This window comes from Syngnathoides biaculeatus, chromosome 17 (genome assembly GCF_019802595.1).
Source record: "Syngnathoides biaculeatus isolate LvHL_M chromosome 17, ASM1980259v1, whole genome shotgun sequence".
Classification (NCBI taxonomy): Eukaryota; Metazoa; Chordata; class Actinopteri; order Syngnathiformes; family Syngnathidae; genus Syngnathoides; species Syngnathoides biaculeatus.
Window position 1 is genome coordinate 15,063,353 of NC_084656.1, and position 23,827 is coordinate 15,087,179.

A 23,827-nucleotide genomic window follows, 5' to 3' on the forward strand; every position below is an offset into this window, starting at 1 on the left:
TTGATCACAGCAACAACAACAAGAACAACAAAAAAAACAGTAACAACAGCAACAATATTAGCGTGAGGACCATCCTCATCCAGTGTATTTATTTACAGCGGCAGTTCGGAGTCCGGAACAAAACAGTCTTCACTGAATCTGACTTTGTACCTTTAAAAACTCATTAAAAAGCCAGGTAGTTCAACTTCAGTGGATGAGCCGTGAAGGCCACCAGGTATGTTCATGCATGGGGGAGAGGGGGGTATCTTTGGGTCCTGCTGGACTGACTGCTGATTTTAATTCGAAGCCATAAATTTGGTTTCTCTTTCAGGAAATCAATCCCAGGGAGCAGGACAAATGCTTCAGATGTTAAAAAAAAAAAAAAAAAAAGGCAGAGAAATATCTGCATTTAAATGTCTTTTTCTACTCATTTAGTTTTTTTTTTTTTTTTTTGCTGGAGGTGTTGCAGAATTCTTCTTCCTTCCAGGTAAGATGACTCGGGCTGTGGAAAAAAAAAAATCAGTATTATACTATGAGTTTTCTTATTGGTAATCCATAATCTACCCTAGTTTATAGAATTAAGGTGAGACAAAATTTATACAAATTTGATACTGGTTAAATCTAATGATGAAAAGTAAACTAAATTGATTTATAATGAATGAAAGGTAAATTAAAGTCCATCCATTTTCTTTTGCCGCTTATCCACACAAGGGTGTGCTGGAGCCTATCCCAGCCATCAACGGTGCGGGATTGAACCCGGGACCTCAGAACTGTGAGGCCAACGCTTTACCAGCTGATCCACCGTGCCCCCGATTTATAAAATCTGAAAGGATTTAACTTTTAATTGTAGTTTTTGTTTTAAAGTAATTTAAGTATCACAGATATCATTTTATAAAGTTGAATATTAATTTGGTTCATTTTGTTGTTCAAAACAGATTAGGGATATCAATATAAAATATGGATAAAATGACCTTTACTTACCTTTACTCTACTTATTAAGATGGGAGCTGATCTTTTCTTTTCTGATGATGTTTGCATACGGAATCTGAAGGACACAAATGTTAAACACATGTTAGCATATTGTCAGGGGAAAAGCACACACATGGCAAATAAATGACTTATCAATTATTACTTCAGGGGATAAAATGCACCCTTGTTTTCATATGAATTCTTATCGTTCTGCAGGCTTTGCGACCGCGTGCGCGCAACCGCGTCCACTTGGATCAAGCGAAAGAAAGCAAAGACAAATGGAGTCTGTCAGTCATCCGAGATGATCGATTCGAAACGCTGCACCCCAACTCCTCACCCATGAAAGACAAACGCAACGATTTGCATCGACGCTGCGTTCGATTTGGACGTGCAAATAAGCAATTGCAGTGCAGTCAATCGCTTTTCTTTTTTTAACCTCCAACAATAAAGCTGGGCAACTTTTTCAAATCTATTGTACGTGTGGACTTATAAACTTTATATGCTTAATAGTGAGGGTGACGCAGTATAAATAGTTTTATATGGATTTGTCTTACCATTTGTAAATGCTGGACCATCTCTTCTCTGTACGCGAGCTCTCGTTTCATCTGGTCTTGGAAATTATCTAAAATGAATATGACACTCCGTTTGAGAAACCAGTTCGTTGCAATTGATGGAGGAACTGCAAAAGTGCACGTCGGGGGAAGGTGAAGGAGAAGAGAAGGGAAGGGGAAGGTTAAGAAGAAGAACGAGTGGAAAAAGTAGGAATGCACTCACGGAAGACAGGAAAGGGGGATGTGCCCTTCAGAGCGTGAAATTCTTGCTCCAATCTCCTCCTGAAGTCTATCTGCTCCAGGAGTACTTTCTGGAGCTCCTCTGTCCAGGACAAAAACAAAAAACAGAACCTTTCAGATGCATGTCCTTATAATTCCCCTGTTCAATTTTGCTTTATATTGCAATATGTGTGAATCATGTCAATTCTGCGTACCTTTCTCCATATTCTCTACATCCTTCTTAAGTTGCACAGGAGATGCAGCGCCTTGACTTTGATCCCCTGAGAAAACAAAAACAATCTTACATGAATATTATTCTTTTCATGCTGATATATATATATATACACAAGCGCATATCACACGCTGACCTTATTTATCAACGTTTCGGATTCTTCGAATGAAACGGCCTTGATTGAAGAAGCTGTAATTAACCAAGTGACCTCTAGATGTCAGTGTCGCATTGTACTAACGACTAGTAGCGTTGCCCACTTTCTCGTTGGATTGCAAAACACATTACGTGTTGAAAATATAGTTTTAAGTAGAGCTTTGATTGGAAAAAAAAATTGAATAAAGTGGTTTTATGGTTCTCATATATCAGTACAGAATGATACCGCAAGTGTTGAGCATTTTGCTGTACTTTTACTTGTTATAAAAAACTAAGAGGGGAATTAGTATTTGTGACATGACTCCTTATCAACAGATGATTTACACTTACATGAGCACAGAGGTGTGTAGAATAGCCAGACAGTTTACTTTAGCAAGAGTACTGTTACTTCACAATTATAGAACTCATGTAAAAATAAAATAGTAGTCCTCCAAATGGCGGTACAGTGGATCAGCTGGTAAAGCGTTGGCCTCACAGTCCTGCGATCCCGGGTTTAATTCCGGACCCGGCCGTGTGGAGTTTGCATGTTCACCCAGTGCCTGAGTGGGTTTCCTCCCACATTCCAAAAACATGAAACATGAATTGGACACTTTAAAATTGGCCCTAGGTGTGATTGTGAGTGCAGCTGTTTGTCTCCATGTGCCCTGCGATTGGGTGGCGACCAGTTCAGGGTGTACCCTGCCTCCTGCCCGTTGACAGCTGGGATAGGCTCCAGCCCTCCCCGCGACCCTCATGAGGTTAAGCGGTGAAGAAAATGGGTGGATGAATGAATGGATGAAATAATTACTTTAGTCAGAGGAAATAGTGAGAGAAATACAAGTACCGAGTAACTCATGAGTCATTCCTGATTTGCTGTTTTAGGTTAGTTGTTGTTCAAAGTAACGCACTTAAGTCTTTCTTATTAAAAAAAAAATCTCAAGTAAAAAGTAAGTTGCATTCAAACTACTCTAATACTTACAATTCATCCAATAAGCTACTACCCACCACTGTATGTGAGAATATTCTGGTTGAAGTGAAGCAGTGTTGAACAATAGCATCACTTTTAGTGATCTCTGGCTACAAAAAAGTCCTGGAGACAGTAGATTTCAACCACAGTGAGATAGATTTTGAGTACCTCACAGCATTTCGCTCCGAAAGAGAGGTATACGAGAACAAATATATTTGCTAATTTCCTCCCCCATGCACACTTGTTCCTCAAACATCTCATTCGGAAGGCCCTTTTCAAAATGAGACTGAAAACAGCATGGGACGCACATGTTTTTTTCCAATGTGATAATGATGTGATAATCCCCCCCCCCCCCCCCCAACACACACACACACTCAATGTGCAGTCTCCTCCTCCTTCAGCCCTCCTTTGCTCTTTCCTCTCCTTTGGAGCAGAGAGTTCCCCTCCTCGCCTCTCCTTTTGCTCTCCTCTCTCTGTCTCATTTGACAAGCAAATTTGCAGACACCGCCCGAGGATAACAACCTCGTTTGACAGTCAATTAACCGTGAATAGTCAAAGCCAAAGCGGTTTGCATTACATAAATGGAAAATTAGATTATTTTTTTTCTCCCTAGAAACAGAGGGGAGAGTTTAAAGACAGTGGAGGCGGCGAAGGAGGGGAGGGTCTGCGTTCTCGGAGGAGTCAGGCCTTCTAATCACGTAGAGCTTCCCAACGCCCAGGGAGACGTTTGGCAATCAGGGGAAAGGTGTTCTCATTTAATTTGTTTCGTGTAATTTTTCGAAATACATTACACATTATGTGCGGGGATCATTACGAGGCGTGTGTGTGTGTGAGCGGGAGTGTGTGCGTTCGTGTTAGTGGGGGTAGATATAAATGTTGGCACAGATGTCATAAAGCACTTTTAATGTCTTCCTGACAGATATAAAAAGGCAATAAGCTGTGATCTTTTTTTTCGAACGGCAAAGGTTTTTTTTTAGCGCCGAGGAAGGAGGGGGAGTCGGGAGGGAGGCAATTATGTCTGCGGCGATATTGGTCTAGGATGGAGGCTGCCAGCGCCGCTGCTTATTTCTGAGCTGATGTTTTCTTGTTGAACTATAACGGCCCCCCGAAGAGCAACAGCCTCGGTGACAACTCGGCTAAGCAGCTTTACACTTCCCTGTGTGCATTTAGGCACTTCATTAGGTACACCTGCACAACCGTACCAGACCCAACACAAGAACTGTATCCAAAGAAAAAAACACTTTTACACAGATAATTATGTGACCTTTTCATCTGTCAGACTTCAATATCGATCTAAATTGGTCCTCAATGTAAATATGTAAACTTTAGTAAGCTCTTTATTTCCAGCACATGAACAACTTTCAGAATTCTGATTATTTTTACACTTGCCTGTGGTTGAATGATTGTAAATGCCATTTTTCTTTTCTTTTTTTCAACTTAAATGCACATTTGATCGACTTTTTTTTTAATTGACGTGGACTTATTTTTGCAACATTAAGACTAAGATTATTATGTTTCACAGCTTTTATTGAGCTGAGGCACCCAGTTAGCATTACAAAAAAAACTCAGGGCAAACTTCCACACAAAATGTATCACATTTGAAGACCGAAATAATGATGATCTACCTTTTCTCAATTTACTGACATATGTCCTTGGTCGGTGTGAAATGTGGGCCTGTTTATTGAACACAAAGCTGACACACTCTGCGAAACTTTGACGATTTAGTTTACAAACGGCAACAGGTTTATTGTCCCTCCGGTCAGGAAGCGCATCTAATTGTGCAACTTGCGTCGCTGGGTGAACAAAGACATATTTGTAATTCATAAATAAGAAATAACATGAAACTGGATAATTTCCCACGGCGCCCTCAATGACCTCTCGCGGCACACTAATGCTTGGGGATCATGGCTGTTTTTATGCACATTAATAAATCTCATTTGCTGGGGATGCCCCACATTTATGGGGTATATAATAGTTAAGTAACCCATGGAAAATATTCCCTCTGAAGCAGAATTTTCACAAATCTGTTGAGGTACGCTCGATTATGATGAGCAGACCATTACACCATTGCTAAATAAATACCTCCATGACACTTACTGGATTTCATTAGATATATTACAAGTGCCTTATTAGAGCCAAATGAGTTATTACGAAGTACCATCCACCCCCTCCCCCTTTAAATAAGTCATTTTGCTTAATCTACAAATTGCACTATTCATTTTCCTTTTAAATTTCAGGTTGTCATTCCCTGACAGCATTCAAGAAGATGGGGGGAAAAAAATAAGAAGAAACCTACCTGAGCTTTCCCTCCAATAGTCCGGTGCTGGTACTGATGTCTCATTCTCAGCTCCAAAGAAGCTGCTCTGCTCTTTGTTTTCATCTGAAGAAAAAAAACAAAAGATTTTTGAACCAGCCATTTATGATCTTGTCAGACATAAGGTGTGTACACGTATTGTGGCAATGTGTGAGTGTGTGTTTAATAAAAGAAGAGGACGTCAGTGTGTGAGATGAGAGCAGAAAATGAAACATCCCAGAAATATGTGACACATAAAAACCTTCAGTCATACACTCAATAGAACAAAGCCGCCATAAAATAGCTTGCTCAGACACCAAATTAAAAAAAAAGTGTTTTATTTTTTTGAAAAATAGATAGTAAATCATAGGTGCTATAATAATGATACTGTGTGTATATGCCGTACGTAAGACAAGGGTTATATTAAATTACCTGACATGGAGTCTTTGGTAGCGTAGGCAGGTAGTCCTTCATTTCTGTTTTTGTCTACCTGGAATCACATAGACAGGATGCAGTTCTTATTACATTTGCTTGCTATGCATCATAAACTGGAACAGCAGTAGAGCACAGAAGGTTTTTCAGTAGCTCATTATGTATAAAAACCTGTTTTCACTGAGTCAGCACTGGGATTTCTTTCTAATGACAGACTTTAGGTGTATCGATCGGGGTTTTCCTCTTTGCATTTGTCTGCTGCCACTGCTGCCTCCTTCGTCGGAGGCCAGGTTAATGCAAGCGGCAACAGGTTCAAGATTAGAGTTGCCCTAACAGGCTGAGGGTACAATGACAGAACAAACAGACGGCGGCCATTAAACGGCCCCCGTGCCAGGGTCTATTAGCCGGGATCAGGGTGGGGTGACTGTTTCAATTCCTACAGGGAGTGAGGAGGAGGGGGGCTATCAATCTTCTTATGCAGATCACATCCCTGCCTGCTGCAACACCATTTAAATAATAATTAGCTGACATGGCCTGCGGGCATATTTACGTTTTTGTAAGTTGGGTCTTCTCTGTGCGGCGGGCTGGAGCTGGAGAGCGGCAGGCTGGCGGGCGAGGAGGCAGGCAGGCTGGGCGACTCCTGTCGGATGGGGTCCGCAGAGGAGGGAGGGGGAGTGGTGGGATACGCCGCAACGTTCCCCCTTTCCTTCCCCCGATCCTCCCTGGCAGTGTTGCTCACCGCGGGCAGGAACAGGTTTGTTTGAGTCTGCAGGGGCCGGCCGGCGAAGCCCCCCTCATCTTCTTCGTCTTCCTGCTTGGAGGACTCCACATCCACCTCCCCGTCCTCCTCGCTTTCCCCTCCCTCCGCTTCTCCTTCGCCCCCGCTTTCGCTGCCGTAACTACAACTACTGCTGGGCGAGAGCCGCGGGTGGCGGTCCGACCGGTCAACGGTGACCCCCAAGTCTTCATCCGTCACCCCGGTGATGCCACCGCCGTTGCTGTGGAGCTTGGCAATGCTCTCCGCATCCTTGATGACAGGGCGGAAGGCTGACCCGTAGCTTGGCTTCCTGGTTTGGAGTGTGGGGTTTTCTAAGAGTTTCAGCCAGCTCTCTGAAGTCACAGGCCGGAGGTCAGGGGTTACCATTGTACAATCGGGTTCAAAGAGAGCAGATCTACATGCGGCGGCCCCGTTGTTGGGGGTCGGGTTTGTACTGACAGCGTTCCCGTTGCCGGTCGGAGCTCCGGGTTCAGATGAGTCAGACAGATCCAGGAAGGCCTGCCGAATGGAGGGATTGTCAGCCAGGGAGGAGAGGCTGGGTTGGGGCTGCAGGTACGTGGGCACCGGGATCCCACCTGCTGCTCTCGGGGGCCAAAACATGCAAAAGGGCGGATAAAAAGTGTCCTTACGTCCGGGCCATAAAAGACCCGACAGCCCCGTCCCTTTGTGTCCCACCGAAACGTCACTGTCCTCTTTTTTCTGCTGACAGAGGCTGAATGCGGGAAAGGGGTAAGGAGATGGGAAAATCGAAGTGGGGGGGAACTTTTGGAGCATGCCGAAGCCTTTGCTTGGGACGGGGATGACGGGGTAACTACGCGGCGTCTTACGGGGGGATAAACCACCTCCTTCCAAGTCGTCCTCATCTTCAAAGTGTGCTCTTTTCTGAGCGCCCAGGTCACCTCCCATCATGTGAGGTACCACCGAGCCTACGGTCTTCATAGGGGCCATGGGATGACAGTGGCCCCCGGAGGGCAAGGCCCTCTTCCGACTTCCTCCGTTAAACATTGCCTTTACGTCTTCCCAAGCGTAAACCAGCTCATCAGCTGGGTGTTTGTCGCTAAGTTTGAGGTGCCGCCGCCAGGAGTTGAAGTTGGCGGCATCGGGTTGAGTGTACTTGGCGTCCGGCGTGCGGTGCGAATGGAAGATAAACTTATTGGGGGAGAAGTACATATTGCAGAAGGAGCACTTGATGCATTTGGCCCGTGAGCTGTTGTAGCGTGCGGGGATGAAGTTACCACGGCAACCCCAGGCACACTCGTGCGTCACGTCGAAGGCGAAGTTGTCGGGCAGTTTGGGAGGGATGTTCTCTCCCAGGAAGGACTTGCAAAGGCGCTCGGCCTCGCGTTTGGTGATCATGCCGCAACGGCGCGACGAGATGGGCATGGCGCCGGCACGGCGGAGGATTTCCAGCTGAACGGGAGTGCACTGGACACAGGTGATGCCCAGTGCCACACGACGGTTATGGATCTCGTTGTAACTGTAGTTTTTGAGGAGCGTGTTGGAAATTTGCGCCAAGCAAAGTCTCTCGTTGTTGTCGATGACCAGCGACACGATCGGAACGCCGTACAAGATGACCTGGCCGACCTGATTGGGCTTGAGGGGCGAGGAGGACGACGAAGGTGAAGGCGAAGATAAGGAAGATGAGGAGTGGTGGTGGGAGGGCCGGGGAGGAGTCAGGGCTTCCTGTGGGTACGGACCTGTTGAGCTTGTCATGATGATGTCATTTGGGTTGGAGAGATGAGACTTGTCCATACTGGCACGGCCAACCTGCAGACAGAGAAATTAGAGGAAATAAAACAACAAAACAAACAAGATGTGTTGCAGCTGCAGGAATAAATGCAATAACGTGCCATTTCCAATTCAACAGGACACAAAATATAGATATTTATCATGCACTGCAAGTGATGGAGTGTGTGCCTTTAAATTAAATTCATAGCCTTGCTTTCAGACCTCTGTCTTTGAGTAACTGTACAGTAAATTTTAATTAAATATGCTAAAGTGAAATTTATATTAAATTACAAGTATTACAAATTAAAAAAATATATATATGTATTTTAAAAGGTCACCATCTCTCTATGTACTTGAGGTGCACCTATAGCATACTTGTCCATTCTACATTTAAATCAGTTACAAATTCAGAGTGTAGCAATGGTTTGTAGTTTTCAAATTGAAAGAAAAAAATATAGTAGAATATAAGGTATGGCTATGCTTTATTTTACTAAAACGCAGTACAAAACGCATAAATCAAACTTTAGTATTTTGAGAAGGATTGGCACTCATCAAAATACAAAATGTTTCCTTTTCATGCAGAAACTTGCAGCTTCAATAAATCCCTGACATTAAAAAATTTTCATCCCAAATAAATGTGTACATTAGAGTCAGCCATTAGAAATCATTTTGGAGTCTGTATTCCTGCAAAAAAATATGATTTGACATTTGTGTGTTGAATTGAAATCATGTAAAAACACATTTTAACTTGAAACGACAAAACGAACCGACGTCAACAACCGATGGCCATGTATTCCGTTTATTTGTTAAAGGTCAAATATGAAAACAAATCATTCATGTGTGTTGTATTATGCATAAAAACATTAAGGTGTACAGAAACAGTTAAAGGTAACAGCGTTTATAATGGAAATATTCAAGACGCTCATATTTAGAGTGTGCAACACGGATAAAATATTTTAGCACGTAAACGATAATGAAGTCTAAAACTTTTACTACGCAAGTATGCAATTTTGCATCTATTTTACAATTTATCGTTGCCAAATTATGAGCCGAAGCATATCATTGGAAGGAAATTTTTTGAATTGATTTTTACACTTCTACTAAACGGGGAATCAATTTAACGTGGTTGGTTATTCATGGCCGCCGCATACTTTTTTTTTTTTAAACGAGCAAAAAAAATTGATTCCCGTAATAGAGCCCACACCACAAAATAATTAGTATTTCTAATCGAAACGAGTAATGACTGACTTTAGTTATTTCTTTCCAATTCCTCATTGACGGGTCAACTTGCAATCATCGAGCGCTTACCTCTATCAGCCGAGAGTCCCCCAAACTGCGACTTCAAAAAAAAAAAAACTATTACTTGACAAATCAGCTTCTCCTACATAGCAAAAAAATTCTCTTTTTGTGTAAATCAGCAAATATGTATTTTGATTTTGATTTTATCGGATCTATTTACAGTGAAGCTGCACCTAAGATGTGACTAAACCACGGACGCACGATCCGTTTTTATTCGCCTTTCTGAGGAGCCAAGAGCCGACTTAATCCTTCTCTCTCGCTCTCTCTCTCGCTCTCTCTCTCTCTCTCTCTCTCTCTCTGTCTCTCTCTCTCCAGTTTGATTGGCGTGCAGCTCGAGCTCAGCCCACCACTTCAACTTGCATCATATGAAGTTCAAGCAACGAAAATTTAACAGAATGAAAAAACACAACAGAAACTATCATACCGTGTCACGGGTGGCCATTTTGTTATAATAAACGTAAGTTCTTTTTTTTTTTTTTGGGGGGGGGGGCGATCTTCGCAGTACAAAAAGACTTTTGTCGCGCTTCCGTATCGTTTGAAGCTCAAATATAATTGAAGAGCATAAGGGAGGTCATATTTTTTTTAAAAAAACTTTGTCATGGTGTTATTTCAAAAATAATAATAAAGCAAAACGATAAAATAGCGTCGTTTAAGGTCCATTTAAGAGATGACATTTGCCAAAAATCTGATTGTAATAATCATTTTAGAACAAGCTACAATTAAACATGTAATATCACCACCCCCCACCGCTCCTCCTCCTCAGTGTTGTTGGGTTCTTATATTGCCAGGGATCATCAATGGTTTGGTGTTACGGTCTTTATGGTTGTAAATGTGTGCCATATTGTTTTATGAATGTTATTCCTGTTGTGGTTAAAAATGGTGCAGAAAATGGATGCATGACGCAGTATATGCTGAAAACCCTTCCAGGCCAAATTGGAGGTTGCATGTTCTGCAGGTTCCTGCTTCCTTCCATACTTAAAAAGAAAAAAGGTTCATTCAAGACAAAATTGTCCATGTGTGAATGGGCTGATGAATGCTTGTTTCGAAAGCATGTGTCATGCAATTGTGACCAGTCCAGGGTGTGTGCAGCCCAAATCATCTGGCATGGGCTCCAGCTCACCAATGACCCTAATGAGGACAAATGAATAGCAAATTAAAGTGTGTCTCTCGGGGTAAAACTACTTCTTCACCAGGCCATTCCCCCCACTTTCCTTCCTAATCGTGCAAATTGTTTCACGAGTTACAAAATCTGCGTGCTGCGGGTCCAAATGAGTGCGTTGTGCAACAAAAGCCAGCAACAATGCACCGGAAGAGCATCTTTGACGTTGCAGCATTATTTATTTGACGAAACAGGCGAGAGTCTAAACAAGTTACTGACTCAAAAGTCCCCGACAGGTTTCAGCTCTGCTCCACTTGATCGAGCAAGCTCAATTACTCCATCCGCTAAAAATGTGCAGCCAAATTACAGATGGGAGCACGCAGACCTAAAAATAAAGTCATGTAACCCAGATTGAAGAATGTCGTCATCCTCTTCAAATGTCTTTGTGGGAGGGAGAAGTGGGGGGAAAAATGTTCATAATTATCAGGACAGCTTTCCCAGTGGCCATTTTGTTAAATGGGCATCATTCACATTCAGATAATTATCATTTATTGTTGAAATGGCGCTAAAGCTAACATTAATATTTTAGTATATTGTGCAAGTGCCTAATTAATTCAAATATTAATTTCCTATCCATGTCCAAAGGTGAGCTGCTGGAACCTCTCCCAGCTGGCTTTCGGGTGAGAGGCGGGGTACACCCTGGACTGGTAGCCAACCCTCACAGGTTACATAAAAATAACCATTAACACCACATTTAGACTTAAATTAATGTAACACGCATGTTTTGGAGCACACACATTCTACCAAAAATATGTAGCGTCCGCAAAGGAAAATCTGAGGTGAGCATCGAACCCAGGACTGCGACTGTGAGGCAGATGTGCTAAACACTTTCACCTTTCAATTCAGATATTATTCTCAACACGTGTTTTCCACTTAAGCGCAGCGGAGGTCTGTGTCATTCCTTTAATGTTAATTCATAATGACATTTTTTGGACTGTGGTTAAGGTGCGAGTTGAGTTGGGCCGGTGCCATCATTTTTAGAGCTGCTCTTAAATGTGCGCGTGCAGGGGACGTGGACGGCACTCGCGCAAGCCCCATCTGCTCCTTTTCAAACCAATTTACGTCGTCACGGCGCGTGCTTTTGTCTGGTGTGACATCCAGGGGGCGGGGCTGAGCGACGACTGACGTCACAAGGCAGTTTTGAACAAAGTTTTTTTTCTTATTTTTTTTTTACATTGTAATATTAGCTCAGTTTGAAAATCGAGTTTCTGTGATGATTATCTGTCGCATTTAAACAATGCAATATGAATAGAATTGCTTTCAAAACTTTATTCGCAACTATTGTCACGCTCGAAATGAGAACTGACGGAAATAATTAAACGCCTCATGTTTCCGACAACATGTTATTAAAAGCAGAGCATGACTAAACCAAGTCAAGCGGCAAAAGGGCTTATTCCAATACAATACAGCCATTACGCCCCTTTGGAATACATTTCACTGTTTTCATAATGTATTAGCCGGTCGCCCCACTGAGAAATTAATCATGCTTTGAAAAAAAGGAAAAATAAAAGACTCGCTTGTGTGACTTCGGAGGGTTCAGACCAGTGAAGCGCACACTGCACACATTGAAGAGAGATGGAAACATCATAAATTAAGAGGTACAACACTAAGTGAGCTTGAGACGTTTAACATCAGAGCTGTCAATAAATGCAACACGCCCCAGGTGAGTGATTACCATACTAAAATGCGCCCCCCAATACCAACTCCCTTTTATATAATCATCAAGCCCCGTCCATTAATAAATTGAGGGAATTTATCGGATATTTCATAGATATTTGCATTCTGTTCGGAATGTAGGAAAAACCAATTAAGGCGTGCTTCAAAAAAAATATGAATAGAGGCTAGAATAAAGTGCTTCATTCATTTAGTGTCGATTAAAAAGCAGATGTGGGCTACAATATGGGCGCTCCAAATGTAATCCTTACTTAATGCTGTGCTGTCTTTTCGTGAATGCAACTCTTGCGTTTGTAAAAGATTTAGCGCGCCATTATAATTAACACACATCTTTTAAAAAAAATTGGAGCAAAAATAACAATTGGGATTATTATTTTGATTGCAGAATTTTATTACACAAGTGCGGCTTTGAAGCGGATTGCTACCGTCCGTGCAGGTCAACCCCCCCCCCCCCCATCCCTCCTGCACGGCTGCATATCAACATTTCAAATTGAAAATAATGAAATCAAACAGCCACCATTCGAAGTTTTAGCACTTGCAAATTCCGATTGTCCGTTCTGCTTCTATTTAATACTCAAAAGTGTTGCTCAGGGAAAAATAGCCAGTCTTGTGAAGGAGATGTGCATGGGGGCCGGGGGGCTGCCTTGGGCACTTGTACCAATTAGCACAACAGACGCACCGCTGAAGATTACCATGCAATTCATTGACAAGCACATTAGGCAAGGGGATTAGTCAAATGCGCATTCTCGGAAATAATAATAATAATAATAAAATCTTTACTACTACTTCAAAGTGATTATTTTCCATTTTTCTATTTCCTGTGCCTCAACTCAGATTTAAAAAAAAATCCAACTCAAGATAAAAAGAAGCAAATAACCTAGTACCATCTATAGAAAATACTTAACTCTCAGTATCCCCGTCATGACAATATTAAAATATGGCATCATAGTAGGCATAAGGGTTCATTTAAAATGATGTGGAGGGTTTACTCCTGAAAGGTATTTGTAACAATAATGTAAAGCACTCTCTTTATGCAGTTTTAACATTAATACTGTGTTCAAATATAGAATATAAAGCAACTCATTGAACTAAAATATACATTTAAAAACTACAAATGTCGGAAAACAAACAGGCTATTAAGAAACTGCAACTGTATTGTACTTCAAAGTTAAAACCAGCCAAACGGTACCTAATGTACTGCACTGAAAAGTGTACATCACAGGAACATTTTATAGTGTGAACATTTAATTCAGTAATTTGATGACACATCACAAGAGGGAGCCTGCATACTATAAGCGGTAGTCATACTGCACTTTGAGAATGATCGCAAACAATTTGGTCCCACATATGTCAAAGTATTGACCTGTGACCTTTTGGCAGTAGACATGCGCAAAATCTAAATCATGCATGTCAACTACATAAAAGTCAGGACGTGTAGTTAATTGTTTTACATAGTCCAGATGCATTTCCCACTCATTCACAAAAAGCAGTTCTACAGTATTTTATTGCTGCTCGTTAATTTATTATTATTTATATATATATTTTGCAACATTTATCTCCTGGATAATTCCAGATAACCCCGACACAATGAACTCATTTTACGTCAAGTGCGCAGGAGCTGGAGCATTCAGACATGGCGGGTGATGGTTATTTACACAATCATCAAGAGTTTATAATTAAAGGCTTGCTTTGCTTTTAATGACCCCCGGACACAAGCAAACCTGTGCAAGTTATTCTAAGTGGAATGACTAATGAGACGTCAACGCCGAACAGTCAACTGAAGCCAATTAGCTTCAGCGCAGTCAGACAGACTGCAGGGGGAAGCAGACTGACTACAAGGTCAGGTGTAGGGGTTGCGGGGTGGGGGATACTCCGTGTACGAGTATGCACGCAGTGGGAGTGAAGCTGCTTGGAGTTTGGATGTAAATATTTACCACACTAATGTTTCACTTTTACTTATTTGGGTAGTTCATTATAATAATTTATAAATCCATCAACTGTTTGACAGATCAAGGGTGGGATTGAATTCATTCACAAACTCCAATTAAGGATTAATGTAAGAGCTAAATTTACACATTTAACTTTCAATTGCGCTCACACAGAGTAAAATGGAAAAAAAAAGATGAAATGATCATGAAAAAAGGGCGGCAGGGTGGAGCAGCTGGTAAAGCATTGGCCTCACAGTTCTGAGGACCTGGGTTCGATCCCGGCACTGCTTGTGTGGAGTTTGCATGTTCTCCCCGTGCCTGCGTGAGTTTTCTCCGGGCACTCCGGTTTCCTCCCGCATCCCAAAAAAAAAGCAACATTAATTGGACACTAAATTGTCCCTAGGTGTGATTGTGAGTGCGGTTGTTTGTCTCTATCTGCCCTGCGATTGGCTGGCAACCAGTTGAGGGTGTACCCCGCCTCCTGCCCGTTGACAGCTGGGATAGGCTCCAGCACTCCCAGCGACCCTTGTGAGGATAAGCGGCAAAGAAAATGGATGGATCATGTATTTTACAATTAGGGTAGTTTGCGCCATTTCAGGGAACTCCCCATTCAAGAAAGTGGACTATTTTCAGAAAGTAGCAATTATATTATTGAGCGCATCCAAATCCAATGTCTCCACAAATGAAAATTGTCTTCAATGGATTAGCCATTTTTAACAGATTAGCTAGGTGTTGACCCCCTTTGTTGCGTTAGTTTCTTTCTTGTATTGTCGTGTATATATTTCAGCACAAAACACATATAAACGTGTAAATTTTATGGATTGAAAGGTGGTGGTGGGGGGGGGGGGGTGAGTGGACTATTTGTGGCACACTGTATAAGACTATTACCTTTTGTCCAGGAGAATCATTCTTTTCTCCACAGGGTGTCAAAGTGAGACCCCTTCTACGGGGAGAAGATAACTAACCGGATGATCTCACAGTATCACAGCTTAATTTTCTTTACTGGGGAATATTTGAAGGTAATGTAACTTAAATAGGCCATTGAAGAGCAAACAGCGTTGTTTTATGTGGGGCATAAAATCAAGGCAACTCACCGAGATTGGCACTTAGACCCGAAGAAGACGCTCAAATGAAATACCACAAATGTGCTCCCATAAGGCTTTTACTGTATTTTCTTGCTGTGTGAGTGTGTATGAGCTTTGTTTCCTGACAGGAATTTCAGTCTTAATAACTTGCCATTCATATCTGAAATATCTTAAATGATATGAGAACATTTGAAGAGAAGCGCAAACTGCTTCCATAATAACGTTGTTATTGTTACAAAAGTAAACAGTGTAGATTATATAGTCGAGTGCAACTCCAAAGTTGAACGGAATCTCTTTTGGGAAGATGGACTATAGATTTATTTGAGATCTTGAAGACATTAAATGTACACACATTAACCGAACAATACAAACGGAACTGTTGTACAAGGATAGCTTGCATTTTTAACATGCTTATCCCACATGTTCAACATTATGGAGGCATTATTCGGTCACATGACCTCCGAGGTTTGGCCCTGAGGTTTAAATGCGAGTAAGTGTCCGTACATTATATAAGATACGCGATGCGTTTATGCGTCTCGCCTCGTGCCCTTCCATGTTTTCGGCCTCCTCAGCCCCAGTAAACAAGGGCTATGTTAATGTGAACGTTAAGAGGTCTATTAGTGTAGCAGACAGGAAACGGAACAACCAAAAGCTTTCTCTAGCCGTTTATTATTAATGAGGCCAGGAGGTTAATTTACTGCTTAATCACCAGGCGGCATAGCGAGCCATGGAAGGGTCGAATAAAAGCCGAGAGCGGGAAGACGGAAGACTTCCACAAGAATGAGATTGTGGGATTGTCAGAGGGAGGGAATCATTATTGAGCAACACAAAGATGATTCTAATCATCGTGTGGATTTAATTGTTGCCGTTAGTTAGAATGTAAACTCAGCTGGCTGGCGTTGGACAACTCCTGCAAGGAATGTGCTCAAGAATTCAGTGTACGCTCGTCAGTCTCTGGACTTCAGACCAATCGAAAACCTGTGGAAGCAGCTGAAGCTTCGGCGTTCCTAGTTGTAGCCGAGAGTCAAAGGATTTAGTTTTTCAAAATAAGGTGGGCCTAAATCCTCCTGAGATGTCTGCATTGTTGTGGCATTGAACAAAATGAAATAATTTTGGTGATCCTCACTAACCTGAAACAGGAGAGGTTTAGTCTGATTTGACTTGTGACAGCAAGACCAAAAATGAAATGTCTGTTTTTGCAGAGTGTATTTCAACTTTTGGTTATATATTATTCTGAGTACTAGATGTGTAGCAAAAAGTGACCTCGGAGCAGTTCAAAGTGCCTCTGAAAATGATTGATCAGCACCCCCCAGGGATTAGCAGTTGTGGTGGGGAAAAAAGTGGCCTCGGAGTGGTTAAAAGTGCCACAAAAGTACTGTGCTCCCCCTCCCCCAAGACACACGCGTTCTATGTCTCTATGACGCCCCCTTGCACGTTATTTTTGTTTTGCATTTTTACTTAGATTCAGTCTATTACCACAATCACAGAATACTAGCGGGTGAGAAGATGCCTGAAGAATGGAGGAAAAGTGTGCTAGTTCCCATTTTTAAGAACAAAGGGGATTTGCAGACTTGTGGCAACTATAGAGGAATAAAGTTAATGAGCCACACAAGGAAGTTATGAGAAAGAGTAGTAGAGGGTACTTGGGTCAGAAGTCAGTATTTGCGAGCAACAGTATGGTTTCATGCCTAGGAAGAGTACCACAGATGCATTATTTGCCTTGAGGATGCTAAAAGTACAGAGACGCTCAGAAGGAGCTACATTGTGTCTTTGTTGTCTAGAGAAAGCCTATGACAGAGTACCAAGAGAGGAACTGTGGTACTGCATGCACAAGTCTGGTTGGGCGGAGAAATATGTTAGAATAGTACAGAAGGACATGTATGAGGGCAGCATAACAGCAGTGAGGTGTGCCGTTGGTGTGTCAGAAGAATTTAAGGTGGAGGTGGGACTGCATCAGGGATCCGGGCGACGAGGTTAGAGTGGAGTCCCGTTGGACCATGATGTTTGCAGATGATATTGTGATATGCAGTGAAAGCGCGGGAGCCGGTGGAGGAACAATTAGAAAGATGGAGGCACACACTGGGAAGGAGAGGAATGAAGATTAGCCGAAGTAAAACAGAATATATGTGCATGAATGTAAGTGGCGGAGAAAGAAGAGTGAAGGTCCAGGGAGAATAGATAGTGGGGGTGGACGACTTCAAATATGGGGGTCAACAATACAGAGCAATGGTGAGTGTGGTAAGGAAGTGAAAAAACGGGTCCAAGCAGGTTGGAACAGCTGGCAGAAGGTGTCTGGTGTGTTATGTGACAGAAGAGTCTTTGCTAGGATGAAGGAAAAAGTTTATAAAACAATGGTGAGGCTGGCCAAGATTTACAGATTAAAGACAGTGACACTGAAGAAACAACAGGAAGCAGAACTGGAGGTGGCAGAAATGAAGATGTTGAGGTTCTCGCTCGGAGTCAACAGGTTGGATAGGATTAGAAATGAGCTCATTGGAGGGAAGCAAACGTTGGATGTTTTAGAGACAAAGCTCGAGAGAGCAGACTATGATGATTTGGACATGTTCAGAGGCGAGAGAGTGAGTATATTGGTAGAAGGGTGCTGAAGATGGAGCTGCCAAGCAAAAGAGTAAAAGGATGACCAAAGAAAAGGTTGGTGGATGTTGTGAGGGAAGACATGAGGAAAGTGGGTGTTAGAGAGGAAGATACACGAGATGGGCTGAGATGCAAAAAGATGACACGCTGTGGCGACCCCTAATGGGACAAGCAGAAAGGAAAAGAAGAAGTCTATTACCACAATCGACAAAGGACCATAAATATAGAAACTGGAAATTACTCGGTAACTAACAAATTACTCACGGGATCAGATAACAGTCTAAATTTATCAGATAATCCAAACAATTGCTGCGTTAGCACAATTCCACGAGGTCAGGAAATACCTGTCCATGCGTTGTTGGCAACGTGTGTGGCGCAGCTTATGTTCACAACATCACGGTGTCACAACAGAGCGAAAAGCCACGCGACCAGACACACTTTAATTGTGTAATCCTGTATGTAATCCCATCAAACATACTGTATAGCAGCAGCAGACTTGTCCAGATTAGAATATGAGCAGTTAATCTTTATACTGTACATTGTTTGTTTTGCCTCATAGAACAGACAAACACAAAGATTCCAGGGCAAATTGTCTGGAGCAGAAACTGCATCAAATGCTTCATGGTACTGTAACATGTCATTTATACACGATGATTTATCATGCACTATGTGAGAAAATAACTATCTAGTATCCACATAATAGTAAAGGCAATCAATTCAAGCCCAAGTATTGAAAGAAAATATTAAATATGACTTCACACAAGAAGACATTGTTCCGGGAACCTCATACAGTACATTTAAACGGCAATTAACGATCAAGCTGCACTTTCATTTTTCAATTATTTGATTTCTAATTATTTGATATTCAAGTTAAATGCTTCATGCTGTTTGCTTTCAGGCCCCGAATGATAAAAAAAAAAAAGCATTTGGTTTACAAAGAAGGGCCAACGGGCAAAACAGTGAACAACAGAATTAAAGGCTAATAATTATTGTTCCAGAAAAATAATTATTCTTCAGCCAAATAGCTGCTCTAGCATTTTGTATTTAAATAATTTATATTAGCCACGTTTGTGTGGGCAGCATGCACAGACACAAAAATCTAGCCCTTACTTACACGGTGTGTGCCGTCGCATGCACACCATGAACGTTTTTATTTTCTGATGCAGTACATATGGGTGGAGTTTACGTGCGCATTGTTTTGGCGGCACTAAAAGGTCACATTAAGACAGTTCATCAAAACAGATCTGATCATCATTATCATTGTTATGGCGATTCTCGATGATCTCTCGCTGATCCACTCACTCGTAAATAAGCAGTGGAAGTGCAGGATTAAAGGCAGGGCTGAAAGAGGCGTGCGGGATGTGTGACACTGATCTGACAATGTTCATGTTTACGGAAACGCGAGCCCCTGTTGTTTTTAAAACGTGTCATAAAAACAAGCATGTGTCGTGTTAACAAACACACTGACCCTCAAGTCCAAATACCAACAAGAATCTTTTTTTTTTTTCTTCTAGTGGATTATTATCCCTTTAACACTGGTATAATCTATTTTTTTTAAATGACAGATGTCATGCTTTGATAAATGGGGGGGAAAAACAGATTTCACAGTCACCACATCTACATGTTAGTTAAAAACACAGGTATTTCATTACAGGGTTGGCATCTTTGGCTCGATTTAAACACATTTTTGGAAATGCATCGATGTTGAAACTTTAGATTATAATGAAGATGGACAACTTTTCTGTCTCAAATGTATTGTATAATTACAATTTGTCTCACATCTCCATATGTAATCATTTCAATTCATTTTTTAATCTGTTAATGCATTGTTTGGTCACCATTTCCACAACACTAGCATGTATATGATTAATTTTAAAGTTAGTTCACATACAACTTCTGCTTTATGGAAAGATAACAAGATAACATCGGATGTAGGTTTAATATCCCAAATCACTGAGTGGGACATGAACCAGCACAACCTGCCTCGAGGTCAGGCGTGTGAACCACGATAGGCTTGTGACTTCAAATACTGCCCATACAACTATATGGAAATTATTATTTTTTTAAATGATGTGCTGAATGTCATTTTTACAACAATGCTCGGGCCAACTTTTTTGACTTTGCTCATTTTTGTCTATTTTAGTGGTGGTCTCGGTGCACGAGGTCACTCAATTGATAGCAGCGATGGCAGCGTGGCGTCGGTACCCACTCAGTGATGGTGTGAGTGGTCGTGTGTCTCTATGAGGGCCCTTTGATTGACCAGCGACCGGTCCAGGGTATCATTCGTCTTTTGCAATAAGCCAGGTTTAACAGGCTCAAGCTCTCTGTGACGCTGAACAACAAAAGCTAGAATAGAAAATTGACAGATGGATATTTTCAATTTTTTTTTTTACCAAAAATGAAATGCATATTTCATTGACGGACCTGAACAGAGTATTAAGAAAGGATGTCAATTCCTCTACACTAAACAAAAACAGCGGCACAAAGATTTTATTTCCAGTAGGCCTGATTTGTCCCCCTGCGCCATTCGACTCCTAAAATACACTTCCTTTAACAGCTTTAACTATAAAACTTGGATTTCAAAGAGCATGAGGGATCCAAAATATGTTTGTGTCTTTTCATGAAATCCCTGCTGCATTACACTCACGAGGGCTCGGCTGGATAAGAATCAGAGAATGTAAAATTGACAGATGGGCCTATTTGAGAGTCTGAGTGCACGGGGACACTTGCACAGTTTGGGCGGTTTTTCTGTCACCAGGCGTACATTGCTTAATGATGACAGCTACACTCAGTTGTATTTATTCCGATCCCCAGTAAGCCTTCGAATACCCTCTCCCAACAGGAGCAACATGTTGATTTAGAAAAAAATCAAAACATATGTGGGCCATTAACATAGTCTCCAGATGCTGCATCACAAATCCCAGATGCTGTGGTGCTGTGATTGGCCACGAGGTTTAATCATGACAATTTTAATGCACAGCAGTAGAAACAAAGAACGCGGTCACATGACATGCAACTAGAGTAAACCACGTATGAGGATTGTGAACACTGTGGCCGAAGTTAAGGCTTAATTCTTAGTGGCATACATTTAACACACTTCCGAGAGTGCACCTGAGAGTTTCCTCAAGATGTGCTCACATCTTACATTCATGCAGAAGTTACTCAGTGGTGAGAAACCTGAGCAGGAACAGCACTCATGCATAGGTTGTGGTTGTCCAACCAGACATGTTTGATTTGGACATTAAAAGATAATAAAATCAGTACATACAGGCAAAAGTGCATGTAAAGTCATGTTGTGCGATTTAAAATGTTATTTTTCCAGGGGCTGTTTAAAGATGATCCTCTGAGTGTCTGATCTCTTAATGAATGTTAGATTTAGAACTCTCACTTCCCCTCTCTGATCCTGAACTCCTGGTTAAGTTGGATTTGGAACGTGCTCATAAATATCTCCAGCCTGCCCCTTACAGCTTGCCGAAAAGTTACTTTGTAAATGTATGAAAAGCATGGCGACCAAACATGGTTTTATTATAATCCTTTTTTTTTTTTACCTCTCAAAGTTGATGTGTGGTTAATGTGATTTGCTGGAGCACTATTCCAGTTCTTCACTTTAAACTACAATGATTAATCACTGACATCCAGTTTTGTTAGAGACACAAATTATTGATCATAATTTCAGATAAGGCAAATGCAGCATGTTGGTATCATGCTAATGAGAACATATATTCATATATTTCTAAAACAACAATGTTTGTGGAAAAATACAAACATGAAGTTCCCATATCAGCATCTTAATCCAACTTTACTGTGGGATTAGTTCTATTTCTACTCCCTTGGTGGCAGTTTTATAAGCCTCTGAAATGGATGTGAAAGGTGAAGTTAAAGGTTAACCATTCATCAGAAATAGTTAAACACGTGATGCCATCAAATGTCAAATATGTGATTTAGATTTCACTTCATTTATTTATTAGGATAAAATATGTTAAATCAAATAGAAAAACGGTTTTAAAACATTGCATTTTAATCAAATCTGTTGATGCGGGTCACCTGAGCAGACCTTAATAGCTATAGTGGGTGATTTAATGATTGCAACATATTTACCAAGGATAGTCTTTGCACTAAGACTTTCTCGTATTTAAAGAGTGGTTTGAACTTATAGTGTGACATCTGTATGCTGTATTGAACATAATCTATAGTTATAATAGGATCAGATCTAACTTCTACGTATCAGATATTTCCTAGTCTTTATTTTTTGACTCCATGACTGAAACATTTACAATAATTATCTCGACTATACACAGTACGATATAATTTCACAAAACAGCAACATATTGTAACAGTCTCTTAAGTGTCTGCACTATGACTCCAGGTGCAACTGAAATATTTTTTGGGACCATTTTCAAACAATACACATAATTGAATAAAGAAGAATAATGAAAAGGAAAATTGCATACCTAGGCTTGTCAACATAGAATTCAATCGGTGAAGTGGCGCCGGTGTTTCCACGTTTGTGCTGCCATAACCAATGTTTCACACACACATTTATCGCAGAGGAACGCCGTGTTGGGCCACTGATAAACTTTACCAAAACTGACAGGGCAGGGGTCTGTAACTGATTTTCAAGACATTATTAGATGTGAAATGTACATATGATTCATAAGTGAGCTGAATGGTAGCTAGTTCTTTTTTTATGTAAAATGGTAATTGCTAGCATCCCAATGCTAATTACCATTGATAACAGTTTAGCTGATTTTGTTGTCTCAAATGCTGCACAGCGTTTTTAATCATATGCACAGGACCAACATATGTAATATCAGGATAGAACTCCAGCCTGCATGAGAATAAAATGCATTAGTAGCAAAGCTTACTCAAGTACTTGACAAAACATCTATTACGATAATCCATTCCAAAAAAGATTAAATGACATAGGAAGCCCAGTGCGCTTTACCACCACCTCCAGGAGTGGAGTGGACCAAAGGAACAGCTCAGCACATTGTGAGTTAACATACCAGTAAGAGTTTTCAAACTCCTAGGCCTTGGTAGATGTCTAGAGGTTCTTCATAATTCCAAAAAAATTAAGATCTCACTGCGAAAAAGACTCGGAAAGAATGTCATTATTTCTTTCCTGTACAACCAAAAAACTCATGGAGTTCAGGTCCTGGAAGGTTTGATTTATGGCCCTTCCTTGGTTCCATCTGTGTCAGCGGGCGTTACTTTCTAAACCCTTGGAGAAGCCTTCGCTGAAGTGGATTCCGGCGTTTTCTCTCCACGCCTATATTCCTTTCATGGCACCCTCCCTTTTCCATCCCTCCACTCCACTATCATGTCATTGCGTGTCCTGCGGGATCAGGGAAATGATTAAGGAAGACAATTTCAAATACCTTTCATGCCTTTCCCTGATGACATCGCAAAGTAGGTGGGCATGGAGAAAGTGGTAGATGGCAAGGGGTGCACCCCAAGACATAGGCTGGAGACAAGAAGGCAAAGTTAGATTTAAATTTTTTTTGGGGGGTACATACAGTATCTGTCAGATCAATGACAGTGAATCGTGTGTTCATTATTTTTTTAGTACAGCTTGTGGCAAAATCAAGTATTAGAAATCAGTCTTTTTTTTTTTTTATTGCGCTAGCTGATATAGAGCCAGTGACTTTGAAAAGTCTCATGTTTGTTTAGCTGAATGAAGATAGTATGAATAGTATTGTCAATGAAAACATGGATATGAATGAGATGGATGAGTTTTGACACCAGAAAATGAACATGTTGGGGAAATAACTGTTTCAGGAACCATTGGATAAGAAATCATGTTCAGT

At 41.3% G+C, this 23,827-nt stretch overlaps 1 protein-coding gene across 1 annotated transcript; it reads right to left on the bottom strand.

Annotated features, from left to right (window-relative positions):
- Positions 1 to 414: 414 nt before the first annotated feature.
- On the bottom strand, positions 415 to 23,479 carry skor2 (SKI family transcriptional corepressor 2). The gene is made up of 9 exons (XM_061800787.1): positions 23,399 to 23,479; positions 6,325 to 8,319; positions 5,775 to 5,832; positions 5,346 to 5,429; positions 1,934 to 1,999; positions 1,723 to 1,821; positions 1,503 to 1,570; positions 961 to 1,024; positions 415 to 481 (listed from the first exon to the last, which is right to left on the bottom strand). The coding sequence occupies exons 2-8, from the start codon at positions 8,302 to 8,304 to the stop codon at positions 968 to 970; spliced, it is 2,412 nt and encodes an 803-aa protein (XP_061656771.1). The 5' UTR covers positions 8,305 to 8,319; positions 23,399 to 23,479; the 3' UTR covers positions 415 to 481; positions 961 to 967.
- Between the last annotated feature and the right edge of the window lie 348 nt (positions 23,480 to 23,827).